General features: G+C 43.6%; 3 protein-coding genes across 4 annotated transcripts; all 3 read right to left on the reverse strand.

Annotated features, from left to right (window-relative positions):
* Nucleotides 1–5,139: 5,139 nt before the first annotated feature.
* On the reverse strand, nucleotides 5,140–6,354 carry LOC127300567 (ethylene-responsive transcription factor ERF073-like). Its single transcript, XM_051330697.2, has 2 exons — nucleotides 6,046–6,354; nucleotides 5,140–5,963 (listed from the first exon to the last, which is right to left on the reverse strand). Exons 1-2 carry the CDS (start codon nucleotides 6,224–6,226, stop codon nucleotides 5,452–5,454), a joined length of 693 nt encoding a protein of 230 aa, XP_051186657.1. The 5' UTR covers nucleotides 6,227–6,354; the 3' UTR covers nucleotides 5,140–5,451.
* A 6,521-nt stretch (nucleotides 6,355–12,875) lies between these two features.
* On the reverse strand, nucleotides 12,876–16,119 carry LOC127300569 (uncharacterized protein At3g52155, chloroplastic). 2 transcript variants are annotated; one of them, XM_051330698.1, is made up of 5 exons: nucleotides 15,738–16,119; nucleotides 14,837–14,936; nucleotides 14,005–14,184; nucleotides 13,746–13,863; nucleotides 12,876–13,159 (listed from the first exon to the last, which is right to left on the reverse strand). In XM_051330698.1, exons 1-5 carry the CDS (start codon nucleotides 16,102–16,104, stop codon nucleotides 13,103–13,105), a joined length of 822 nt encoding a protein of 273 aa, XP_051186658.1. In that variant the 5' UTR covers nucleotides 16,105–16,119; the 3' UTR covers nucleotides 12,876–13,102. The 2 variants fall into 2 exon arrangements, with proteins under 2 accessions (XP_051186658.1, XP_051186659.1); XM_051330699.2 differs by lacking the exon at nucleotides 12,876–13,159 and having other exon boundaries at nucleotides 13,745–13,876.
* A 262-nt stretch (nucleotides 16,120–16,381) lies between these two features.
* On the reverse strand, nucleotides 16,382–23,549 carry LOC127300570 (ycf20-like protein). Its single transcript, XM_051330700.2, has 2 exons — nucleotides 23,239–23,549; nucleotides 16,382–17,260 (listed from the first exon to the last, which is right to left on the reverse strand). Exons 1-2 carry the CDS (start codon nucleotides 23,394–23,396, stop codon nucleotides 16,819–16,821), a joined length of 600 nt encoding a protein of 199 aa, XP_051186660.1. The 5' UTR covers nucleotides 23,397–23,549; the 3' UTR covers nucleotides 16,382–16,818.
* Nucleotides 23,550–23,822: the final 273 nt, after the last annotated feature.

Consider the following 23,822-nt stretch of genomic DNA (forward strand, 5'->3'; position numbering starts at 1 on the left):
TAAGTGATTTACATGATCTCATGGTCGAAAGGACTAGGTAACTATGTATCGAAAAGCTTATAGCAAATAACTTAATGACGTGATCTTATGTTACGCTTAATTGGGTGTGTCCATTACATCATTCACATAATGACATAACCTTGTTATTAATAACATCCAATGTTCATGATCATGAAACTATGATCATCTATTAATCAACAAGCTAGTTATATAAGAGGCTTACTAAGGACTCCTTGTTGTTCACATAACACACATGTATCAATGTTTCGGTTAATACAATTATAGCATGGTATGTAAACATTATTATAAACACAAAGATATATTATAATAACCATTTTATTATTGCCTCTTGGGCATATCTCCAACATCATCTTCCTGGAGGCACCGCTGAGGCCCTACCTCCCCACCCCTACCTCCGTCCCCGGGTGAAAGCTCAAAATCCGTCGGATTGGATGGCGGCGGCGTCACGACGTCGCTCCCTCCCTGGAGGCACCGTCTGGGGTCGTTGGTAGCTGGTGAGTGCTGCCCTGTTTGGAGGGATCTGTGGGCTGCTGCTGTAGCTGGTAGGGATGCTAGGCTGGGGGGACCTTCCGTCCTCGCTCGACTTCCTTGCACCTCCGTATTCAGTGGCTGCCCCCAAGCTTTTCCTTTGCTACTCGGTTGTCCCGGTTGAAGCGGTTGCTGCAGGTGCGTGCTCGTCGCAGCGAGAAGGCCTGCGAGATCGAGCCTCATGTGACTGTCTCTTGGACAACAACTCTCCTTGTTCAAGGGTGAACATATCCTTGTCTGACGGTGCGGCACCCTTCGATCCTGGGCGAGAGGGCAGGGGCCCTCTGCAGCAAGGGGGAGATTTGTGCTCTGCCGGAGTATCCTTGGCGCTGAACTTGTGGTGTTGCGATCAAGGTCGATTGGCTGGTCTTCTGCTGCTGTTTGCTTCTTCCTAGAAATCGAGCGTGAAGGTCTTCGCCTGTTTCAAGCTGGGCTTGTTTCATATCTATGTGTCCTTGTGACGTGCGTGGTGTTGTAAGTTATTACCAGCATCCTTATATTTGTGGTCGTATAGCTTTATTAATTTAAAGCTAGGCATTTATGCCTTCCGTTTAAAGAAGTATATCAACATACTGCAGGACACATACATCATCAGCATAATCACCAAATAACTTTAAATCAGCAAAATTGCAACAATGGCTACCTGCAGGAGAGGTCGCAGAGCTTGCGGAAGAGCCGCCGCACGATGCTGAGGGCGTCGTCACAGCGGGGCAGAGGAGGCGGTCGAGCCGGCGCGGGACGAGGCGGTTGGAGCGGGGCGGACGAGGTGGTCGGAGTGGGGTGTAGACGGTTGGCCAGAGCAAGACGAGGCGGTCGGAGCCGGAGGCCGGAGCTTGCTGCTCTTCCCGCGAGGGCGGGGCGCCAGCAGTAGCGGCGCAGAGTTTGCCCTTGCTTGCGCGCTAATTTCTCCTCTGGCTCGCTCGATGTGTTTCTAGGTAGAACAGAAGGTTGACTTGCTGCTGGGGCAGTGTTGACCGTTAGATAAGAACGAACGGTGGAATTAGAGCCTCCGGGCACGTTGTGCCCTGCCCACGGGCACTGGATCTCAGTCCAGAAAGTTGTGCAGCTTACTAGTAGTACCTAGTGTGCAACTTATCCGCAAAGCAGCACTCCTTGCATATTCTGCGCCTATCTTTTTTGTTTCGTTTTGGCATATACTATGCACCGAAATATGTAGTATTGAACATATCTTCAAGAGTCCAGCGACAAAATTTGTGGTGGATAACTCTCCGAGTATGATGTGTTGCTTAATTTAGTCCCAGCTTCTTGCTTGGCCAGAGGTAACAACATGCAACAAGTGGATAAGGCACATCGAGCACGGTAGGGCACCAAGGGGGCAATTCAGCAACTGGAGATATAGGATTGATTCAAAGAAGGCCGGAGCCATTGAACCAACGCTGGCAGCAGAAACGAAAATTTATGTTCAAGTGGTACAAGTTGGTACCATGTAAGTAGTACGACGTATGGATGACCCGGACTTTTGGCTCTCGGGTGCAGGCGCACCCTATATACTCCAAAAAATGTAGTAATTTCAAATAAAGTCAAAAAAATTCAAATCCTTTTGGGAATCAAAGATAATCAAGTATTGTACTCGTATAAATTTGTTTGGCCAAGAAATATTTCACATTGACTTCAGGCAAAAAAAAAACAAATCTATGACGAATATAGCGTGAATAGTACTTTAATATAGGACCTCCAAGTCTGTTTTTTTCATCCAGGAAACAAGAGAAGTTATTCCATGGTGAATCTTTCGTATACGAGTACAATACATGATCATCTTTGATTCCCAAAAAGATTTGAATTTTTTTGACCTTTTTCTGAATTACTAAATTATTTTTTAATATAGGGTGCGCTTGCTCCCAGGTTCACCCATGCAATTTCCGACGTATGGACTGCTTCCTGTATACGTCCCGTCCGGAATTCAATGATCATTACTCCCGCCTATAACCTGTGTACCCAACATCTTGATATTGTCAACACTACTCGTCAATATATTTTTCAATTGCTTTGGATGTGGTGGCTACTTGTCAATGATTCTACTTTTGTAAATAGAAACCAAGTATAATTTATATATCAGAATACTATCAACCAGATCGGCCGAGGTCGTGGATCTCTTCTATTGACGAAAACATCACACACAACTCGCTATCGATGGATCAACATCTCCATTGAAACAATAGTTCTTCTTGTGAGACACACATACCAAACATGAGTCTCAACTCTGCTCGGATGAAGGTACAGCTCGTTACGGTAGCCACTCAACTTATGGTTGGTTCTTGGCACAAATTATTTCTGCCGAAGCAGGCAGCTGGAGCTATGTTGAATCACTCGCAGAAGAAAGAAAAATGTGTCCAATTAATTATCGAAACCAGGCAAAACCTACTGCTTGGCCACCCGCAAAAAAACCCCTACTGCTTGGCCACTGCGGCACATGAAAGAACTGAACTCTAACACATGCTACAGTTTTCTTTTCAAGATGGCCTATCCCTTTCCATTACTATATAACGAAAACCACACATGTCCACACGAGCGAAACATTATCGTCCTCACTTATCATTGAGAGAATGACGCCAACTTGGCTGTTAGGGGCAAAAAATTAAGATTTCCATCACAACCACGTCAAGACCGCATCAACCAAACCACGAGGAATGGAACATGATGAAAGGAGGCTTTTACTGTGGTAAAAGAACATGACTCACCAATTAACACTGATATCGCCGCCACTACACAATTGTGCCTCGCATGGGTCATTTGGAGGGAACCACCCCTAGCCTAGTAGTGGTGTTGCTTTTTTGAAATTATTGGCGTTGATTCGGCATATTACAAACATGACACACCTGTTACACCGTACTGGTGGCGTTTCGGCCCAAAACCACTAACACGATAGGTAATGGTGGCGCGGCGGAGCAACTCCACCATTATGATAGATAATGGTGGTGTTTGTGCATATACCACGCCATCATTTTGGTCCAAACAATGGCGTAGGCGTCCCCATGCTACCAGTACTGTGAATAGCAGTGTCGTTGTTGGTACACGCACACTGTAGTATTTCACATGTGGGCGTTATTTAGCCACGACACAAATATTTTGTAGCACGACACTAAGATAGTTGTTTGTGAAGGCCATTAATTAAGCGTCTCTGCACCCTAATCTGGCAATTTTTAATATGTGACAACATGTAAAACTACACATGTAGATAAAGGAACACATACATTATAGTTTGCCACACATACAATATCCCTCAAATTGGTTCATCATCTATAAATTATATACATCACACACACTCTCACACATCCCCGGAAAATAAACATTTACACAATCACAAATCGATGCATAGGAAGAGGATTATGAAGTCCTTATTCGTACCAGACCGGCTGATCTGACGGTCTCTTTCTCTATGGTTATCCAACAAGTAATATTCTTCCGCCTCCTCTCTCTCTAGTCTCAAAACCCTTGTAGATATTTTTATTGTAATCGCTCACTTATTCACGCACTCATTCCAAGTGTTGTAGACTACTGGAACCCTTTCCTATGGTCACAACATACCACTTCACAATAAGAAACATGAAAAGATACAATAAACAACATAGTTAATTAGGCGTGCATGATACATATAGCCGAAGAATCGCAAGTTCATCATACCAAATTGTAAAGAAAGTACATATGACAAAATAAAGCTAGCAAGTTTGGAATAACGTTTACACATGCGACACGACAATAAGTCTGAAATCTTGATGGGGCTTTGGTTTTGGTTCAACTCCAAAGTAAACAAGGGGCGAATGCCATGTAACGTGTCAAAAGATCGGAGGTCACCGAGGTCACCCTGTGTCTTTAAGCGCTTATGTACCTCCTCAGCACTATTGTAGCCGCCATTGTACTTCCCCTCGGTTAAAAATACATCCATGTTGATGACGTTCGCAACAGCTGAATGAACAATTAATGTGTACAATACATGAAAAGTATGAGGAAAATATTTTTAGAACCAACAAGTGGCGCATGGCAAGCCACGCTTCCAAAACTAGTATGTACATAGTCTTCAATCTATGTAAAGCACCCTTAACTTAGAGCATCTCCAAGAGATCCAATATAATGCTAAACCAAAGAACAGGTTTGAGGCACCCAGAAAACCATTTCGCTGTTTGGAATTTCACCTTCCACAATAGAAATGGAAAACTTGTAATGTAAGTGTTAAAAATGTTGTTCACCCAAGATTTGCAATACAGTACACCTTACAATCATAGTTCAATTTCATACATAGCTTCAAGCGTACTCGATGACTACTCCAACCTTAACCCTAACCCTCACTAATCATTCTTGATGTACCCGAGGTGCTCAACGATTATGGAGCACTACACTATATATGTTCCACTACACTATGTTCCTCGTCTCAGTAGTGGGTTCTCCGTTTTCATCAAGTACTAGTATTTTTAATCCTCTGGAAAACAGAGGTCGACTTATTATTACAAAAGGATGTAGAACAACATCTAAATTGTCAAGCCTGAAGGCATATATTGGTATCATAACACTCTTTGTTTGTTTCACATCCATCTAGGATCTTGAGTTCTTGGCTGGTTCAACCGCACACAATACTTTGCAGGCACACACATCAAGCATTCTCCAAAAAGAATGGGATCAAAATTCGAAAGTAAAGCACAAAGTGGCACAAGTTGCTGAATTCTACGGTACACACACCTCTGAAAGCGCAGAGTTTCTGAACCGTACAATTCGTCGGATTTGAACAGATCGATCTGTGGAATTATACAAGCATCAAACCAAACTGTCCCTTCCCTTGTTAACACACAAACAAAAACGAATAAGAAAGCAGCAACAAACGTTGTCTGTATGTAATTGCAACGTATGCTACTAGAATCCGCTTACCAGGTCCCGTTATTTCATGAATTATTAGGTTGACAAACGGACGCTCCACAAGTCGATGGTGCCTGCCATGTCGGAGCCGGCGAGGAGGCTCTCCATCACGTCGTCCGAGCAGCACTCCAACAGTATGCGCGCCGGGGCGTTGCTGCAGACCTCGGACGACGACGACGTCGAGGCACTCTCCGGCGCACGGGCTACGTTGTCCCTGCCGCAGACGGCTCTGCAAGGAGACATCCCAGGAAGTTGACTGCGCGGCGCCGGTGCCGGCGCCGCCGTGCCAGCAGGGAAGTTGGTCCTGGCCTTCGTGCCGTGGATGCGCAGCGCCTCGGCGTCGTAGGCGTGCGCAGCGTCCGCGGCGGTGTCGAAGGTGCCGATCCAGACGCGGACGCCCTTGGTGGGGTCACGGATCTCCGCCGACCACCTCCCCCATGCTCGCTGCCGGATGCCGCGGTACGGGTGGCTAGGACTCACCCTACGCCGCTTTGGCTTCGCAATGACCGGCGAACGGTGCTCCGGCTTGCAGGACTCCGCCGGGACACCTGCATACACACATCATAAACTGAGCTGAAAATTCTCGTGCTCGTGCGGGAGAGTTGCAGCAGCAGTGCTGTACAAGCAGACCTGGCAAGAACGGCTCAATGTCCTCCTCGTCGTCGGCGGCGGCCATGAACTCCTGGAACTCGGCCTCCCAGGCTTCAAAATCCTCATCCGCGAGCCTGCTACCGCGCATTTTCCTCTTCCCCGGAGACGGGTCTTGGCCGGGGCGACCATGGCCGTTTGGGATGACCTCCGCTCCGCACATCACGGTGTCTTGGCTATCAGGTGGTGAGGATTACTTTGCTGTTTCAGGTCGCAGCTTCTGATTGTGTTAACAAGTGATGAATCTGTCCAGGCGGCAAAGAGTGACTGTGTGTCCGTGTATTCTTTGTTGAGCACATCGGCGGGCTCTATCTATAAAGAGCTGAAATGTGCTACGTGTGCACTTGAAAGAGGCATCAAGTTGACCCTGTTGGCGCGTGGTTGCAACATCAGCATTCTTATTAGTATTCAGCAAAGAGAATAGGGCATCTCTTGATTCAAGATATTTGAATTAGAATTTTGCAGGACTGAATTCCTTGGAAAATTTTATACTATTCGGTTTGTTTGGTTCATAAGATCAAAAAATCTGAACAGCCACTTGCATTATATCTCGCTGAAAGTTATCTGTTTTTCCTGTGATATAATCAAACAAATGAAAATCATGTAGGATTCGAATGACAAGACATTTTGCGATTCGGCATTTTGAAAATTCCGTGAATAAAAAAATCCTTAACAATAGGTTGAGAAATGTGGTTTCTTACACAAGAGTTGACCTTGTCACTGTCAGGGATTTGGTTACCGGATGAAATACCGTGGTTACCGGCCGGTAACCGGAATTCTCAGCCCCCGCCGGTAAATGAACTTATCGACCAAAAAATATCATTTCATTTGAATTTGGTTTGAATTTAGATTGATTCGTTAGTCCAAACTAAACCGTATGTGTTCTCTCTCCACTATAACCCCATGCCCCAATTCATTTGTCCGAATGTTCCACTTCCTTCTCCTTCAAACCTTATTTAAAAAAATAGATATTTTTTAGTTTAAAATTCAAATTTTGTTTGAGAATCGTGTGCGATATTTAACCGGTTACCGGAGATATCTGTCCCCTCTTGAGAATTTTTTGAACCGGTATCCAAAACGTTGGTCACTGTACCAACACCTGGTGCAAGAAAGTGGTTTATTGGGTTTGTCTAAATCTCGCTTGACTGAGATTTTCTTTAAGTCTCTGTCACCCGAGGAAAATGCAAATTCAGTTTAGAGAAAATTATAACTTGGCTTAGTCACATTTTTCTGCCACACAGTTGCACTTTTTATAAAATTGCAACTCTTTTCATAAAAGTGCACTTGGATGTGAGTTGCACATTTCTCTTAAGCGTGGATGCACTTTTCTCGAGTAACCAAGACTTAAGAAAATCTAGTCGCCTAAGATTTAGCAAAACCTTTGCTTATTAACAAGGGTTGTAGTTGTGCAAATTGTCAACAAAAAGCAGCACACCTCGCATATTCTGCACCTATCTTTTTTTCTTTCTTTCATCTTGACATGCATTCTGCACCTTTCTAGCTATTATTGTATATCTCCGAGAATCCAGCGATAAAAATATGCTCGGGTAACTGCCTGAAAACGATGTGTTGCCTAATTTAGTCCCAGCCTCTTGCTTGGTACAAGTATCTGGAACAACATGCAACAAGTGGACAAGCAGCATCGAGCACGGTAGTAAACCAAGGGAGCAATTCAGCAACTGGAGATAGGGATTAGATTCAAGGAAAGCCGGAGCCATTGAACCAGCCCTGGCTGCAGCATGCAGTAACGAAATTTTGTGTTCAAGTGGCACAAGTTGGTACCATGTCTGTACCACGTATGGGATGCTACCTGTGCGTTCTGTCCAGAATTGAGTGATCACTACTCAAGATATTTATATTTTCAACTCTACTAGTCAATATATTTGTGCACTGCTTTGGATGAGGCTACTTGTCAATGATTCTACTTAAAAAAAAAAGGAAAACCAAGTACAATGTAGAAACTTGCACACCATCACACCACATCGGCCGAGGTCATCTCGTCTGGAAAAAAATCTTATTTGTGAGAGACACATGATACTGAACATGATGCTCATTTCAGCTGGACTGAAAGTACAACTAGCTATGCTAGCCACTCAACCTATGGTTGGTTCTCGGCACAAATTATTGCTGCCAAAGCAAGAGGAGCTCTGGGCCACAACGGCATAGCAAGACCTGAATTCGAACACACAATACATGGGCCACACATTCCCACGAGCACAACGTCATCGTCCTCACCTCTCACCGAGAGGGTCACTCCGACTTCATCGTAGCAAGCTAACAATGCAAAAGATCTCGACCACAACCACACCAAGAACGTATCGACCAAACTACCAGTCAGAGAACACCACGCGAAAGGTAGGTCCGACCTTGGCAGAGGAGTATCACACACCAAATTTGCATTGTCATCGTCTCGTTGCTACACGACTGCCTCGTGAGGGGATCGGGGGGCACCACCCTGTATCCAATCAACTAGTCTCCAAGCAACATTGGACAGCGGACAAGGGTGGAAATCCTAGACAATGCCTCCAAGAAGTAGCTGTGTAGGGAGCACCGCAGCTCCCGATCGAGATTAGATGTAAAGGTTTATTGTTGGCATATATTTATTGATTATTTTGATATAAATATATTGTCCTACTCGCTCCTTCCCGATATCTAGGTCTTATTTGTTTTGGCTAAGCCAAACTTTCGTATGTTCAACCAAGTTATAGCAACAACAACAAAATCAACATCTACAATACCAAACCAATATTAATAGACACATCGATCTTCTATATATGTTTTCACATTGTATTTATTTGGTATCGTAGATATGGATATCATTTTTGCAAACTTTTTTAGGTATTAAAAAGTGTGACTTATGACGAAATGTATGAGACTCATAAACTAGAATAGAGGGAGTATATGAGTACAAATAAGTTCATATTTTTAAAACCGTGGTTGTAATTCACGCGAGGACCCAAACGTTTGACTATCACAGAAATCAGTGGTGGAAAGGGGGAAAATGTAGTCTGGCTGTTTATTAGAAATGATCGTGTGGTACACATGATATAAGCTGTCTAAAACCAATCAAATGACTGTTTATTATAAATGAAATTTCACATCCCTGATAGTTCAAAAACAACAAGGTAGATCAGCAGGAACAATACGTACTATATGGTTACGACATCCACCAAATTCAGGTTTGGATACGATCTACACATCAAAATTAATAAAACGAAACTCTGCTGTGAATAATGGTGGCCACCATTTTTATAAACAGAGAGAGTAAAAGTAAAAGTGGTAATAGACAGGAGCATTCCTCTTTGCTTAGTTGGTTCCTTGTACCTAGCTCGCTCAGTCGATTTCATGGCGCTTTATATGCCCAAGCGGGAGAACATTGGACCGCCAAGTGGCCGGGCTCTGGGAGCAGGGTGGCTATCAGACAAGTTGCTGCATCTGGCGCCAAACCATGGGCGTGAGCAAAGCAGCAGCTCTATCGATGACGTCATGAGGATAAGGATGCAGATCAAGCCTGCCTAGACAGTACTAGTACGCTTGATCAGTTGTTGCATGCTTTTCACTGCACACTTCTTCAAAAGATGATCTTTTAATTAGAAACATGCGATTTTTCTTCACTATACGAGCCTTTAGTCACGTATTTTCGAGCTAATTGTACCTACAGTTATACGTGCAATTTGGGCGAAGCTCCCCTTAGGACAAGGCAGGGCAGCCGCCCTAACTTAATTTTTGGTGAATACATTTAGATTGCACATGTTTTTTCTGAATATTTTGAGTAGTCGTGTTGAGAAAGTTATGATTGTTTTAGTGAACATTGTGTAAAATCAACTTCAAACTGGAAATATAGACTCATATTCTAAATTTCTATTGTAGAGATTTATCATGAATCTTAGTGTATTTCTATTATAAAGATTTATCATGAATGTTAGTATATGCAGGATAAATTTGTGATATTCATTATTCAAAGTGTAGAATTGAAAATTTAGAGATTTCTTGATATTTGAAAGACACATTATGATTTCATCAAAGACATTATCACCTCATTAAGATAGTGAATTGGAAGGGTTTCTTGGCGACAAAGATCATTAAGAACTAGTTGCTCACGATGGATATTTAAAGTCTTAATCTATAAAATTATTCTTTTTACAAAAAAAAGTAAAGCTTTGGCATTGAGGTGGCATTATTGTTATGTTTTTTGGGTTCTACGTATACCAAATATGTCTTTGTTTTTATCGTACTACTTTATTTCGTCAGAATCATATATGGCGTTCATGTCTTACGACTATTTTGGTATTTGCATCATTTTTTAGTTTGTCCTACCTCAAATTTTGTCCGTCCTTCGCCACTCTATAATCTGTGTATTTTGTCTTCTCTGCATTGTCTTGTCAATTATTAATAGTATACACATGACTAATAAGAATTGCAATTTTACCCGTGGATGCGGGTACCGCGGGTAACCATAACCATATAAGAAGGGTATGGTCACATTCTTTTGGTACTTATATGCAGTATCCATACTTTACCGATTAAGTCGTGGATAGGCATGGACAGTGCCTATGGGATACCCAAACCCTACCCGTTTTGACCTGGCATGTGCACCCTCCCTCAGTCTCGATCTACCAGTGCTCCCCGTCATGTGCCACTACCACAATGTGTGGAGCCAGTGCTACCGCCCTCTCATATCTCCGCTTTAGATCAAGTCGTTTCTCTATTTCTTCAACCTGGCAGGTCAGCGGCAAGTAAGTGCGCGACATGAAGAGAGTGGGCAAGTGGAGAGTAAGAAAACACGACGGCGTGACAGTACCAACCAGATTGTGAACTAAATGTATCATTGGTCTACCCAATGAGTATCCAGTGAGTAAGGGCACCCACCAGGTATGGGTGCACACGTAAAGTCTCATACACATGGGTAAGGGTATGGTTATTATTTTGTACCCACCAGGTATGGGTATCAGGGTATGGTATTGCTCTAAGTATCCATCCCCATCCTTAGCAAGTATATGTGTGGGTGTGAATTGTTGTTACTCACAAAGTTTAGCCAAAACATATTTTCCTAGTACTTAAGTTTGTGGGTTTCCTACAGCTGATGCTTAAATATGTATTTTAAATTGCATTCTGGGTGTATTATTAATTGCAGTCTTTGTTTAAGTTTGATTGCATATAAGAGGTTACCAACCAAATAAACACCAGTGTTGCATAGTCCTATCCAAATGCAGCGAACCAAACACATAGGCTTCAGCTTCTCCCTTCAAAGATCGATTTCCATCCAGACGAAATGAGTGTTTCTCAAAGTCCGCGTCCCAAAAGAATGGGGAGGGGGTCTTGGTATCCCTAACCTCCGGATGATGATCGTAGCTCTGAGGGCCAGATGGTTGTGGCTTCAGCGAGTTGATGACTCTAAACCGTAGAAGGAGCTGAACATCCAAGTGCCACAAATGGTGAGGCAGCTTTTCGAAGGGGCAACCTACTCCGTGATGGGTGACGGGGCATCCACCTTATTTTGGACGGATCGGTGGCTCCCTGAGGGACAGTTGGTTGGCATAGCACCAAACTTAACGGCGGCGGTCCCAAAGCGCGTTGTCAGACAACGTAGAGTCCGTAAGGGTCTGGCTAGGGGTTGGTTGGATGATCTTCCGCCTGACTTAGGCGTGCCTGCAATCAGGGAACTTTTCGAGGTGGCACACCGGCTGGTAGATGTTGCCCTTCATGAGGGTGTGGAGGATGCCTTTAGATGGGGTTGGGAGAAAGACTACTCATACTCTGTGTGTTCAGTTTTGTTTGGCGCTAGGATGAAAATGCCTCATGCCTTACAGATATGGCGTTCGAGGGCTCCGCCAAACTATAGGGTGTTCCTTCGGCTTGAGGCAAGAAAGAGATGTTGGACAGCCAACAGACAAGCAGGCGTGGCCTTCCTCACCCGACGACGTGCCTGTTCCGTGACCAGGTTGGGGAATCATTGGATCACCTAATGGTGGGGTGCGTGCTGACACGTGAGGTTTGGGCAACCTGCATGCGCTGGTGGGGCAAGCCACACTGGATGCCACAACCAGCTGACACCAGGCTTGTCTGCTGGTTGGAGGAGAAGCGTGGAGGCTCGGGTGCAGATCGATATTTCTAGACAGGTGTGACCCTCATATGTTGGTATCTATGGCATCACTAGAATGACGTAGTTTTCGAAGGCGTGGCACCCTCCAAGGTGGCGGTAATTTCGAGTATCTCCGACGAGGCCAAGCTGTGGAAATTGGCTGGGCTGTTCATAAGCGTTCTCGCGCCAATGGATAAGTGGAGATGCCGCGAGTAGTCTCGTAGTGGGTGTGTGCTGCCTTTCCGAGGTAGCGTCGAGTTGCGTTTTGTTTGCGTATGTGCCTCAAATGTGTTGTACCTTGGCCTTCTGGCCTTTCTTCTATGAAATAGATACGTCTCTCCATGACCCTTGAAAAAAAATGAGTGTTTCTCATAGAAAAAATCAGGCACCAAATGTAGTATTAAAACATCTAAGAGAGAACAAGCAGTGTACCATTAAAATGCTCTTATTGGGTACCTAGCTTTTGCTAAAATATATTAAATACTAGATACATTAGTATGAATTTGTACTTAATTTATGGGAAAAGATTATGTTCCACATAACAACTCACATCTAGTTACATGGGTGCTTAGAGATGCTAGTAGGAACTAGGAACTAGGAGTTTCGATTAATTTTGTGATATTCACCAATTGGACTGCACATGGTAGGCTGCATGCAGCAAACAAAAAAAGAAGGCAGATTCCATTTCCATGTATCTAAAAAGAACCTGCACAAACTTTACAAAAACTCATAAATCTAACAGCTGCACAAACTTAGTTTCTAGATAATTGACATCCATCATGATCATGTTTTGGCCTATATTTTACGAGCCTTATTTGTGTAGGGAAGTGCATTGATCTCGTCTATCTATCCACGTCAATATTCTCAGTAACATTTAATCGTAGCTAAGTGAGGCAAAAAAAAAGAACAAAAATGCTACAAAAATTGCATCAAGCTCTAGCTACAATTTATTATGGCTTATGGCTTTACAATGCCATGAAGCTTCCACCCCCCAAGGCCAGCCTGCGAAAAAGCCTGCATATCATGACAATAAAAATTCAGTAAAATTTCTGCCCAACAAGATTATTATTTCATTATGAAACCAATTAATTGTGGAAGAGGTAGTTATGTCTAAAATATGACAAATAAATAACACCGTCTGAGCATTTTGTCTTGTTACATGGTAATTTCCCTTCAGTCCAGTATATGGGGGCTTGAAGTTTCCATGGAACATGAGCATATATTCTTTTGAAGAAAAAACTTAAGGATGTTGACCTATTCTTTGTACTGCTGAAAGATCTTCTTATTTTGCGCAGTTGTAAATGTTAGTTATACATGGCTTTCAAAATTGTCCTTACTGTGTGCTTTTCACATGACTTATGAGCAAGTACTACACAGTTAGAGGATCCGCCTAACAAAAAATCCCTAGCTAAAACTGGTTGCATCTTTTATAATTCTACATTAGCTAGAAATCATTGAGCGTCAATCTAATGTAAGTAATTAGAGTTAAATAACCACTTGCACAATCAGTTTTCAGATTGGTATTGTTGGCAACCACAGCCATGGTAGGCAAGGGGTAAAGGAAAGGATATTTATGTTCAGTCATCAGAACAATACTAACCTCAACCCATGATTTCCCAGCAGCTTCTAGCAATGCAGCATTGCATGTCTTGAGGACAACTGAATCGCCAGAAAACATAGAGGCTGCTTCTTCCCATCCTTTATTATGACCCATACACCTGAATTTTTATTCTACAAAAGCGTCAAAATGGGCCTAGCAATGAGATATATCAAGCGCATGTGCTTACAAGGAAATGACTGTAGTTTAAGCATATATTGCAGAACATAGCATGTTGAAGAACAAATAATAGCAGACTCACATTACTGTTAGTATCTCATCAGTTGAATATTCACAAATTGCCTTTTGCAAATGCTCGGCAGTTTGACCATCCATTGCAGCAATGGAATAGAAACTTGGGATAAAATGCACTAGTGCTTGAGACAATCCTTCAACATGCTCTTGCATGATCTGAAGAGTTTCCTTTGTTCGAGTTGCATCACTGTGTTGACAAACGGTTTATAAAAATATGAATGACATGTTAGTACATCAAAGCAGGTGATTTAACCATCTTTCGTAGACATATAGGTTAAATAGTTAGTATTCCAATGAAAACCTCTACTCATCTCTCAAATACTCCTCCCGTCCCATAATATAAGATATTATTACAATCAATTAACTTGTATATTGGTTGTAATAACATGTTTTATTATGGGGAGGAGGGAGTAGCTAAGTATCTTGTGAGCAGGACAAAAATATGAATGTAGTAATAGAAAGTAGTCTTTTATATTCATTCCAATAAAAAAAGATGGAACTAAAAAGGAAACCAGTTGAATATTTTTCATTAGAGATTGCTCATCTAAGTGAATCACAGTAAAACACCACTTACAATTGTGGCTTCAGTGCATAATTTAAGACCCATGTAAAGCCCAGAAACTTCTCTATTCCAATTATAATGAACTGTTTAATGCGAAATTCAAGCATTCAAACGGGTCCTTGGTTTTCTAAAGCTGCTAGATCAATCTGTCCGTGGAATTAGTAATAAATAGAGCGCAACCAAATTGCACTTTGAAGCTTTAATTTATTGTACATTCTACTGCTATTGTTTAAACCCTAACCTATGTATACATATTCTTTATAAGATAAGGATGTACCTGCATAGGATAAGCTCGGGTATCCATCCCATTTGACGAAATTTATCAGAAACACTTATTGCATCAGCTCTCCCAGCTTTGCTTAGTGGTCTGTCATGATCTGAAAATAAGGGCAATGTAAGGTGCTGTATTCGAAAAAAAGAAATGCAAAAGGCCAGAGACCACAAAGAAGAACTCTAGGTTTCTTGAAGCAATGCAGCTGCATCAGAGTAAGGCAATATAGCGCCAATACTGAAGAGAAGAGCTAAATTACATTACTGATTAAAATGGACGAAATAGCATATAAACCCCACATCAAAAACGCTGAGTGATGCTTGTAGCCTAAAAACCCAAGAACACATTTTGTTCACATTGTACCTTACTTAATGCTCTTCATACTCGATTCTTCATTTCTAGCTCGGCATCCAACAAAACTAGGAAGCCACATATTCTTACTTCAACCTGAGATTTAAACTCAAGTACAACAGCGTTGATGTTGAGTAAGTCCAAATAGTTCGTGCATTTCTACAGCTACAAGAATTGCCTCTTTGAACTACCACGGCATTTCATCGCTAGTCAAAAGTGCAACAGCAACGTGAGACATCCTAACTAGGTGCGCAAGAAAAATAGCAAGCAGGTTGACCCTATGTGGCTATGTCATCAATAGTTTGAATAATACCCTCAGCATTCTACCAGAACTGCAACTGTGATCGAACGACTGCACATCAATCTTCCGAAGTACAGGAATTACAAGCAGAGTCACTAATGCTGTTATCCAGTGTAAGTTAACTGACACCCCCACTACTGTCGGAGCTCGAGCACCCAGAGAACGAAGTCCTGGGACGGGAAATTCGTCAAAGAAGCTACACGGACCTACAAGAGAGCGAGAGATTAACGATTCTGCCCAGTCGGATATACTTACCTTTTGTGAAGCGTTCACCAACCGCGCTGTCCCCGTGCCGGAGGAGGACGAGGCGGCGACGAGGAATCGCGGAGCCCGAGTCGGCGGCGGCCTCGACGACGGTGGTGGACACCGAGACAGAGCGCGCGACGGCGGCCGCGGAGGGAGGGAGGCGGCACGCGGCGGCGGGAGGAGCCGGCGAGGAGTAGAGGAGGAGGTGGGGAGCCGTGCCGGAAGGAGGCGAGCAGCAGCGCTGGAGCGGCGAGGGAGGAGGTCTCATCATCCGCTGCTGCTGAGGGAGAGGTGGAAGAGAAACGGATGGATAGAAGGACGATGGCTTGGCTGCTGACAGGTTGTTGTTTCTGCGAGCTCTAGATGCTGCTGACATCTTCTGTTTTCATGGTGCCAAACAAAAAGATTATGGACCGCCAAGCATTCGAAATTCGAACAATCCATGCATATTTGCATTTGGAAATCTTGAGAAAAATAAACCATAGACATAGTATAAGCTTCGCTTGAATATATGAGCTTCCAACCGTTTGAGAGAAAACATGACCACATTCTTGGACCAAAAGACCGTTGATTGCACATACAAAAACTTCTTCTAACCTTGACTATTCCTTAGACATAAAATAAAAAAATAATTACATTGAAGGTAAAAATAGTAAGCAGGAAATGCAAATCGAATTGCATAGCCCAAGAAAAGGCCAGCTTATGTCCAAACAAAAAGGAAAAGAAAGAACCAGCCTTAATATGCAGCCTTCATTATTTCCCTACGGCACAAAAATGAACATCAGGCTAAGAATTCCATTACAACATCAGATTCTAAAATGACCACAACACCATATATGTACACTCCCGAGGCTGACGATGCTCACAGCACAGTGGTATGTTTACTGGCCCTCAACAGGAACAACACCTCCGCAGAAAAAATGTCTGTGCCGGAACATCTCGATGAGCCAAACACTTGAGCCAACTGCAAGACCAAAATTTGATCCATCCGCACACGACCATGTGTGGTGTTAAATCTTCACGTTAACATGGGCTCGACGAATCGATTGCAATACTGAGAGGTAAACATGAAAAGGTAGTTCCAGGGAACTCAGCTTCCCAGCTTGAAAGCATCCACGAAAAGGCCCAGACATACACCAGCTTTCCAGAAGTTTACCATTGAAATCAGCGACTGAAATCGTCCGGGAGGCTTTTTAACCGGCTTTTTGTACATAAGCATGCCAATCCCTTCAATAGCAGCCACTACAACGCCAGCAACAAGAACATCCCAGTCACCAGTCTGCCCTAGGATTGTTGCCAAGGCATTGGCGGTGTAGAACCCAAGGAGCACGAGGAATATCTTTGTGGGAGAGTTGCTTCTGGCAGAGTTCAGCTTTTCAAGTAGTTGCCTTCCAGCAGCTTGGACTAATCTGCCAAGCCTTGTCCTGCCAAGAAAACCACTGTCCTCTTCAAAGTCTTCACCATCAGTGTTAGGTGATCCACCTGTCTCCAAGGCAAACACAGGCCTCCATCTTGAGTTTGTCATCCGGTAACTATACAAAGTAGATATATCAAATTGTGGTTTCTAAGCTTCACTGAGGTAGTGTACTCAAAATCTCGAAAACATCGAATATATACAATGTTGTATTCTTGTCTGTATCTAATTCTGCAGGCAATTGCCCATACTACAGAAACAACATCAAAGACTTTTTCCCAAGCAGGTTGGGGTAGGCTAAGGCAGTTGCCCATATGCTTCCATCAACATAAATGTGTACTTCCACTGTTCTTATTTCCATGATATAAAATGGTCTAATTAGTAATTACACAGTACAAAATAAACTAACTATACATAGATTCACCAAAGAACAAGTGTCTACCACTCACACTGCATCTGCATTACATATTCCAAAAATTATATCTACCAACCAAAATCATATGTTCTTATGGACAATAGAGCAATGTCATAACAGCTACTTGTTTCCAGATTATAAATGAGCATGCTATACTTTGCATCCATCTGACCAAGAAAGGAAATGCTGCAAGCATGCATTTTTCCAAACTATGTAGGTTGTGCTACAATGAAGCCTTTATCCCCTCTATTATTTTGTTGAGGCATATAATATTTATTTTATCATACTAAACTACCCACCTCTCTCACACCCGCCCTAATATATCAAATCCGCGGGTGTTACGCTGATTACATCAACACGTGATTTTTGACTATTTGCTGTGCTAATTTTGACAATTTCTGCATGTTCTATTTAAGACATTGTGTTGAAGGTGCAGCAGGCATTCGCAGAGTACCCAGCCGAGTGCAGCAACAGAATCTTCCTCACTCTGCATGCATTTATGGGCGAAGTGCTAATGCAGCTGGGAAGGGAACTGTTACAAAGTTCCGCACATGCACAAGGCTACGGTATAGATGCTCGGTGTGCACCCCGTGGCATTAGAATGTGCTGCTAGTAGTGTTAGCGATGCCATTGAATTCTTGTCGGATGGTAAGTGTTATGTAATCAGATTAGGCCTATAGAGTATGGTTTGAACTCTTAATGTTTTCTATCCAACTCCTATGGTTTATTCCAGTCTTGACCTCTGAAATTTCTAGACAAGCGACTTGATGTGAGCCGTGAGTTTAACTTTTTGCAACTATTAATCCTACTCCTACATGCTCATGTATCATTTTTGGCAACTAGTACTACTCGTACATGCTCATGGTAAACTGGTCGAAAGGAGTACTCGTATATTCTAATGGACAAACTGATCGAACGGAGTACACTACAGAGATTAAATAAATTTATTAATGCTCAAGGATCAGCTGACCGAAAGGAGTACACAGCAAGGGGTAAATAAATTTATTCATGCTACTAGATCATCTGATTAACTCCTACATGTTTCCGTTCATTGTCTGCGCAAACTCACGGATCTTTTAGATACGTCTCCAAGTCACTGCCATGGTCTTCTTCATCGCTATATGTATAGTTGTTCACAGAAGATCCATCTGAGTGTGGCTCAAACAGAGTGCGCATCTCGCCGCGCCCAAAAACACTTAGTCGATAACATCTCTCTGGATCAATGTGAGAAGTTGATATTTGTTCCGGGCAATTGAAGACACAACACGCATGGCACCAGCTTGATCTCCTCCTTGACAATGGGAAAGGATGTTGTCGACGTGGTGTCTTCCTTGTCCATGGGTAGGGAGATCGCCGAGTTTGGCTTCGCATTGGGCATGGAAGATGAGTTGGTGTTCCCGTTGTACATGGAAGGGGATTAGAAAGGCTGGTGTGAGAGGGAGACGCAGTATCGAGCATGATCTGCTAAGAAACGTATGAGAGGGAGGGCGGGGGGGCCAATCAGCCATGCATGGATGCTATACAATCTGTTAAGAAAGAAAATGAATATTTGTTCCTAAATCTAAGGGATTAACTGAGGCATGCATGCTATATAGCGGTGGCTGGATTCAAAATTATTCATCTCCTTATTTGTAGGGATTTTGTTCCATACTTAGTGAGTGGGAGCGGATCGGTGGAGTGATATAATTGACAACAAACGAAATACAACCCCACATTTTGGATTTTTTTCCCTCAAAAAACTATATGCACTGTATCCAGGAATCAGGGGAGTAGGTTCTAATTGGCTGTAATAACATGTTATACTATTACGGGGTGGAGGGAGCAATATCACATTCAATGTCATGCTCCATTTGACATATTGGTTGTATCATCTTTTTTGAAATATTGATACATCCATTGTCATATGTTTTTAACGAAAGCTTCTGTTGGCACATTAGGTTTATGAGAGTGGCAAGTTGTAGGTAAGAGGGCAATCCTAAATCCTCTGCTCAGGATGGCAATGTGACATTCTTTCCCATATTTCATTCGACCTGTTCGTTCTATCTTTGTTGTCCTTACTAAGACATCAAGTGCAAGACATTAGGCTTATGGCAGTGGGCTCCCTCAAAAAAAGGCTTATGGCAGTGGGGATTTGCAGGTACTCCCTCCGTTAGGGATTATAAGGCCTCCATCCATGTATCTCTAGGTTGTAAATTTAACTAATCTAATAAAAGATATATACTACAAAACATATATCATTAAAAAGTTTAGACGTTCTACTTTCTAGTAAAAGACTCCTCCGATTGCAGAGAAGCTTGTCCAACATCGTCTAAGATGGTTTGGGCATATTCAGCGCAGGCCAGAAGCTCCGGTACATAGTGGACGGCTAAAGCGTGCTGATAATGTCAAGAGAGGACAGGGTAGACCAAACTTGACATGGGAGGAGTCAGTAAAGAGAGATCTGAAGGACTGGAGTATCACCAAAGAACTAGCCATGGAAAGAGCCGCGTGGAAGCTTGCTATCCATGTGCCAGGACCATGAGTTGGTTACGAGATCTTATGGGTTTCACCTCTAGCCTACCCCAACTTGTTTGGGAATAAAGGCTTTATTGTTGTTGTTGTTGTTCTACTTTCTAGTGAAATAATTTTTGTATTGTAAAATTCATGTTATGTTGGTTAAATTGGCAACCTAGAAATCTGCGCTGGCTTTATAATCCCTAACGGAGGTAGTAAGAAGTCAACCCTAAATCCCCCATCACTACTAGAGAAATTAAACACATAGCAATGTGGCAGTTCAACAACAACAACCCAAATCTCGAAACTTGTGCTAAATTGCAGTAAGTTTTAGGCTGGAGCGGTGGAGCCAAATAGAAAGTTTGCCAGCAAGCACATATTTTTCGAGTAATAGGAAAATACCGTGGACTTGGGCTAGTAATCCTACTCCTACATGCTCATGTATCATTTTTTGCAACTAGTACTACTCATACATGCTCATGGTAAACTGAATGAAAGGAGTTCTCGTATATGCTAATGGACAAACTGATCGAAAGGAGTACACTACAAAGATTAAATAAATTTATTAATGCTCAAGGATCAGCTAATCGAAAGGAGTACACGGCAAGGGGTAAATAAATTTATTCATGCTACTGGATCATCTGATCAACTCCTACATGCTTCCGTTATTTGTGTGCACAAACTCTCGGACCTTTAGATACGTCTCCAAGTCATTCCCATGTTCTTCTTCATCTCTATATATAGCTGTTCACTGAAGATCCATCCGAGTGTGGCTCGAACAGAGCACGAATCTCGCCACACCCAGAATCACTTATTCGATAGCATATTTCTAGATCAATGTGGGAAGTTGATATTTGTTCCAGGCAATTGAAGACACAACACGCATGGCACCATCTTAATCTCCTCTTTGGCAGTGGGAAAGGAGGTTGCCGGCTTAGTGTCTTCCCTGTCCATGGGAGATCGCCGAGTTTGCCTTCTGATTGGGCATGGAAGGGGAGTTGGTGTTCCCGCTGTACATGGAAGGGGACTACAAAGGCTGGCGTGAGAGAGAGAGAGGCGCGGTACCGATCACGATCTGCTAAGAAACGTGCCAGAGAGAGGGGGTGCCAATCAGCCATGCATTGATGCTATACAATCTGTTAAGAAAGAAAATGAATATGCATTCTTAAATCTAAGGGATTAACTGAGGCATGCATGCTATATAGCGGTGGGTGGATTCAAAACTATTCATCTCCTTATTTGTAGGGATTTTGTTCCATACTTAGTGAGTGGGAGCTGATCGGTGGAGTGATATAATTGACAAAAAAACGAATACACCCCTATATTTCGGATTTTCCTCAAAAAACTATATGCACTGTATCAAGGAATGGAGGGAGTAGGTTTTAATTGGCTGTAACAACATGTTATACTATTAAGGGGTGGAGGGAGCAATATCACCTTCAATGTCATGCTCCTACATATTCGTTGTATCATCTTTTTCAAATATTGATACATCCATTGTCATATGTTTTTAATGAAAGCTTCAGTTGACACATTAGAGTTGTAGGTCAGAGGGCAATCCTAAATCCTCTGCTCAGGATGGCAATGTCACCTTCTCATGTTTCATTTGCCCTGTTCTTTCTACCTTTGTTGTCCAAACTAAGGCCCCCTTCTTTTGGGCTTCTAGGGCTGCTTATAGGTTCCCCACTGGATAAGCCCAAAAGAAGTGCTTGCTTATGTTAGGTTTTTCCCCACCGCAATCTGGCATCCTAGTGTAATTTTCGCGGCCTGGAGAAGCGTCAGGAGGGCAGCTTCCCGAGCTTCTCAACAGTAACACCGAACAGGTAAGTGAGAATGCCCTACTTTTCATTTAAATTACCACCGAAGTGCCACAGCAGGGCCGAAACGTTTTCTCTGATGTACCTTATGTTTTGGCTGTCCTGGCCCGTCTCCCCCGTCAGGGTGTGCACCCCTAGGGCTCGCCCTCAAGCGTCGCTGCTGAATCCCCCGGTCTAGGGCCGCCGCCACCGAATCTGCAACCGCCCGACCTCGCCTACTTGTTTCCCCGTGTCCTCCTGCCTGACTCGTCGTCTCCCTGGCCCCTGCGTCCTCCTGCCCGCCGCCTCGGGTCCCTGCCGCTAGGCCGACTGGAGCTCGACCGGCCGCTGCTCACGTGCACAGGAGTTCGACGCCGGTCCCTCACACAGGAGCAACGAGTGCCTTCCGCGCTGACCCACTAGAGCTCGAGATAATGGATTAGTTCTCTCTATTTCCTATCAGGTCAACGGGAGATATTAACCCCAACCAGAATTCAGATGTACTAGAACTCATGATTAGCTCCAAAATGAGATTGCACCTTTTGCTGAGTACCAGGCTGCGAGATCGATCGATTAGTCTAGGTGCGTCGTGTGCCTCCAGGTAATGGCAATCTATCATAGTGCCATTTATCATTATCTGGGGATTTCTTCTTCTGCATTTCAGTTGTGTATTAAGATTCAACAATGTAATATCTCTGGTAGATCTGAATTCTGGTTGGGGTTAGTCCACGTGAATTTTCAGGGTAGTAAATTGCTGCATTCAGAATGCCAAAATATTTAGTTTCTCACCGTATCAGCTAACTCCCATTCCATCAGAGCGTAATGTTTCTTCACTTATCTATGTGAAGGGTCAATATAGACATCTCATATCTCATGACCCAAAACCTCATAAGCCCAAAAGAAGGGAGTTGATAGTTTTTAGGAGCTTCTTCCCACCGTGGCTTATCCCCACCGATTTTCATAAGCCTGATTCTCCATAAGCATAAGCCCAAAAGAAGGGGGCCTAAGACATCAAGTGCAAGACATTAGGCTTATGTCAGTGGTGATTTGCAGGTAAGAAGCCAACCCTGAATCCTAAGGCACTACTAGAGAAATTAAACACATAGTCAATGTGGCAGTTCAGCAAAAACCACCCAAATCTCTAAACTTGTGCTACATTGCAGGAAGTTTTAGGCTGGAGCGGTGGAGCCAAACGGCAAGTTTGCCATCAAGCACATATTTTTCGAAACTTCTAAATTATACTAGTAAGTTTTTAACTGGAGGCAGAGGGCAAGTTTGCCATCAAGCACATATTTTTCGAGCAATATGAAAATACCGTGAACTTGGGCTTTGCAAGAATCAAAGAATACGCCGCCGTGAGTGTGGCAAGAATGAGCATTATGGGGAGCTAACCTGATTGCTCCTCCGTTCTTGTCCGCGGGCCGTAAGAAGCAGGCCCGGCGAAGGAGATCCGAGCGCGCCGGCGCGGAGCCGTGGCGGCCGCCTCCAGCGCAGAGGCTGCCTGGTGACGGCCGCCCCCTGCAGAGAGGCGCACCACGCCGCAGCGGCATGGCCTCGCGAGCGGACGCTGTGCGCTCAGGCCGTATCAGAGAGTGATCCAGGGAAGGGGGCTGCAGGACAAGGCTGAGAGTAGGAACGGCGGCGCTGAATCCAGGTTGGGTCGGCGCCTGGCAGAGAGTGGTGTTGGCGGATGGGATGAGGGGATTTGGCGAGTCCGGATGTCACAGTGAAACTTAACCCTGCATATCCTCCGTCTAATCCAGATCGCACGGTGGAGATGAACCAATGGCCAGAAGTTACCCAGACGCGAAGAAAAGAGCTCTACCTCGGACTAGTGGAGGTGGAGCAGAGGAAGGAGCTTACTCTCAGTTAACTACAATGTTAGATTTAACTAGATGGAGACGGATGCGTTTGTGCCAACCAGGGGTATACGGCAAGGGGACCCCCTATCTCCTTTTCTGTTTCTGCTGGTTGCG

This window comes from Lolium perenne, chromosome 5 (genome assembly GCF_019359855.2).
Source record: "Lolium perenne isolate Kyuss_39 chromosome 5, Kyuss_2.0, whole genome shotgun sequence".
Classification (NCBI taxonomy): domain Eukaryota; kingdom Viridiplantae; phylum Streptophyta; class Magnoliopsida; order Poales; family Poaceae; genus Lolium; species Lolium perenne.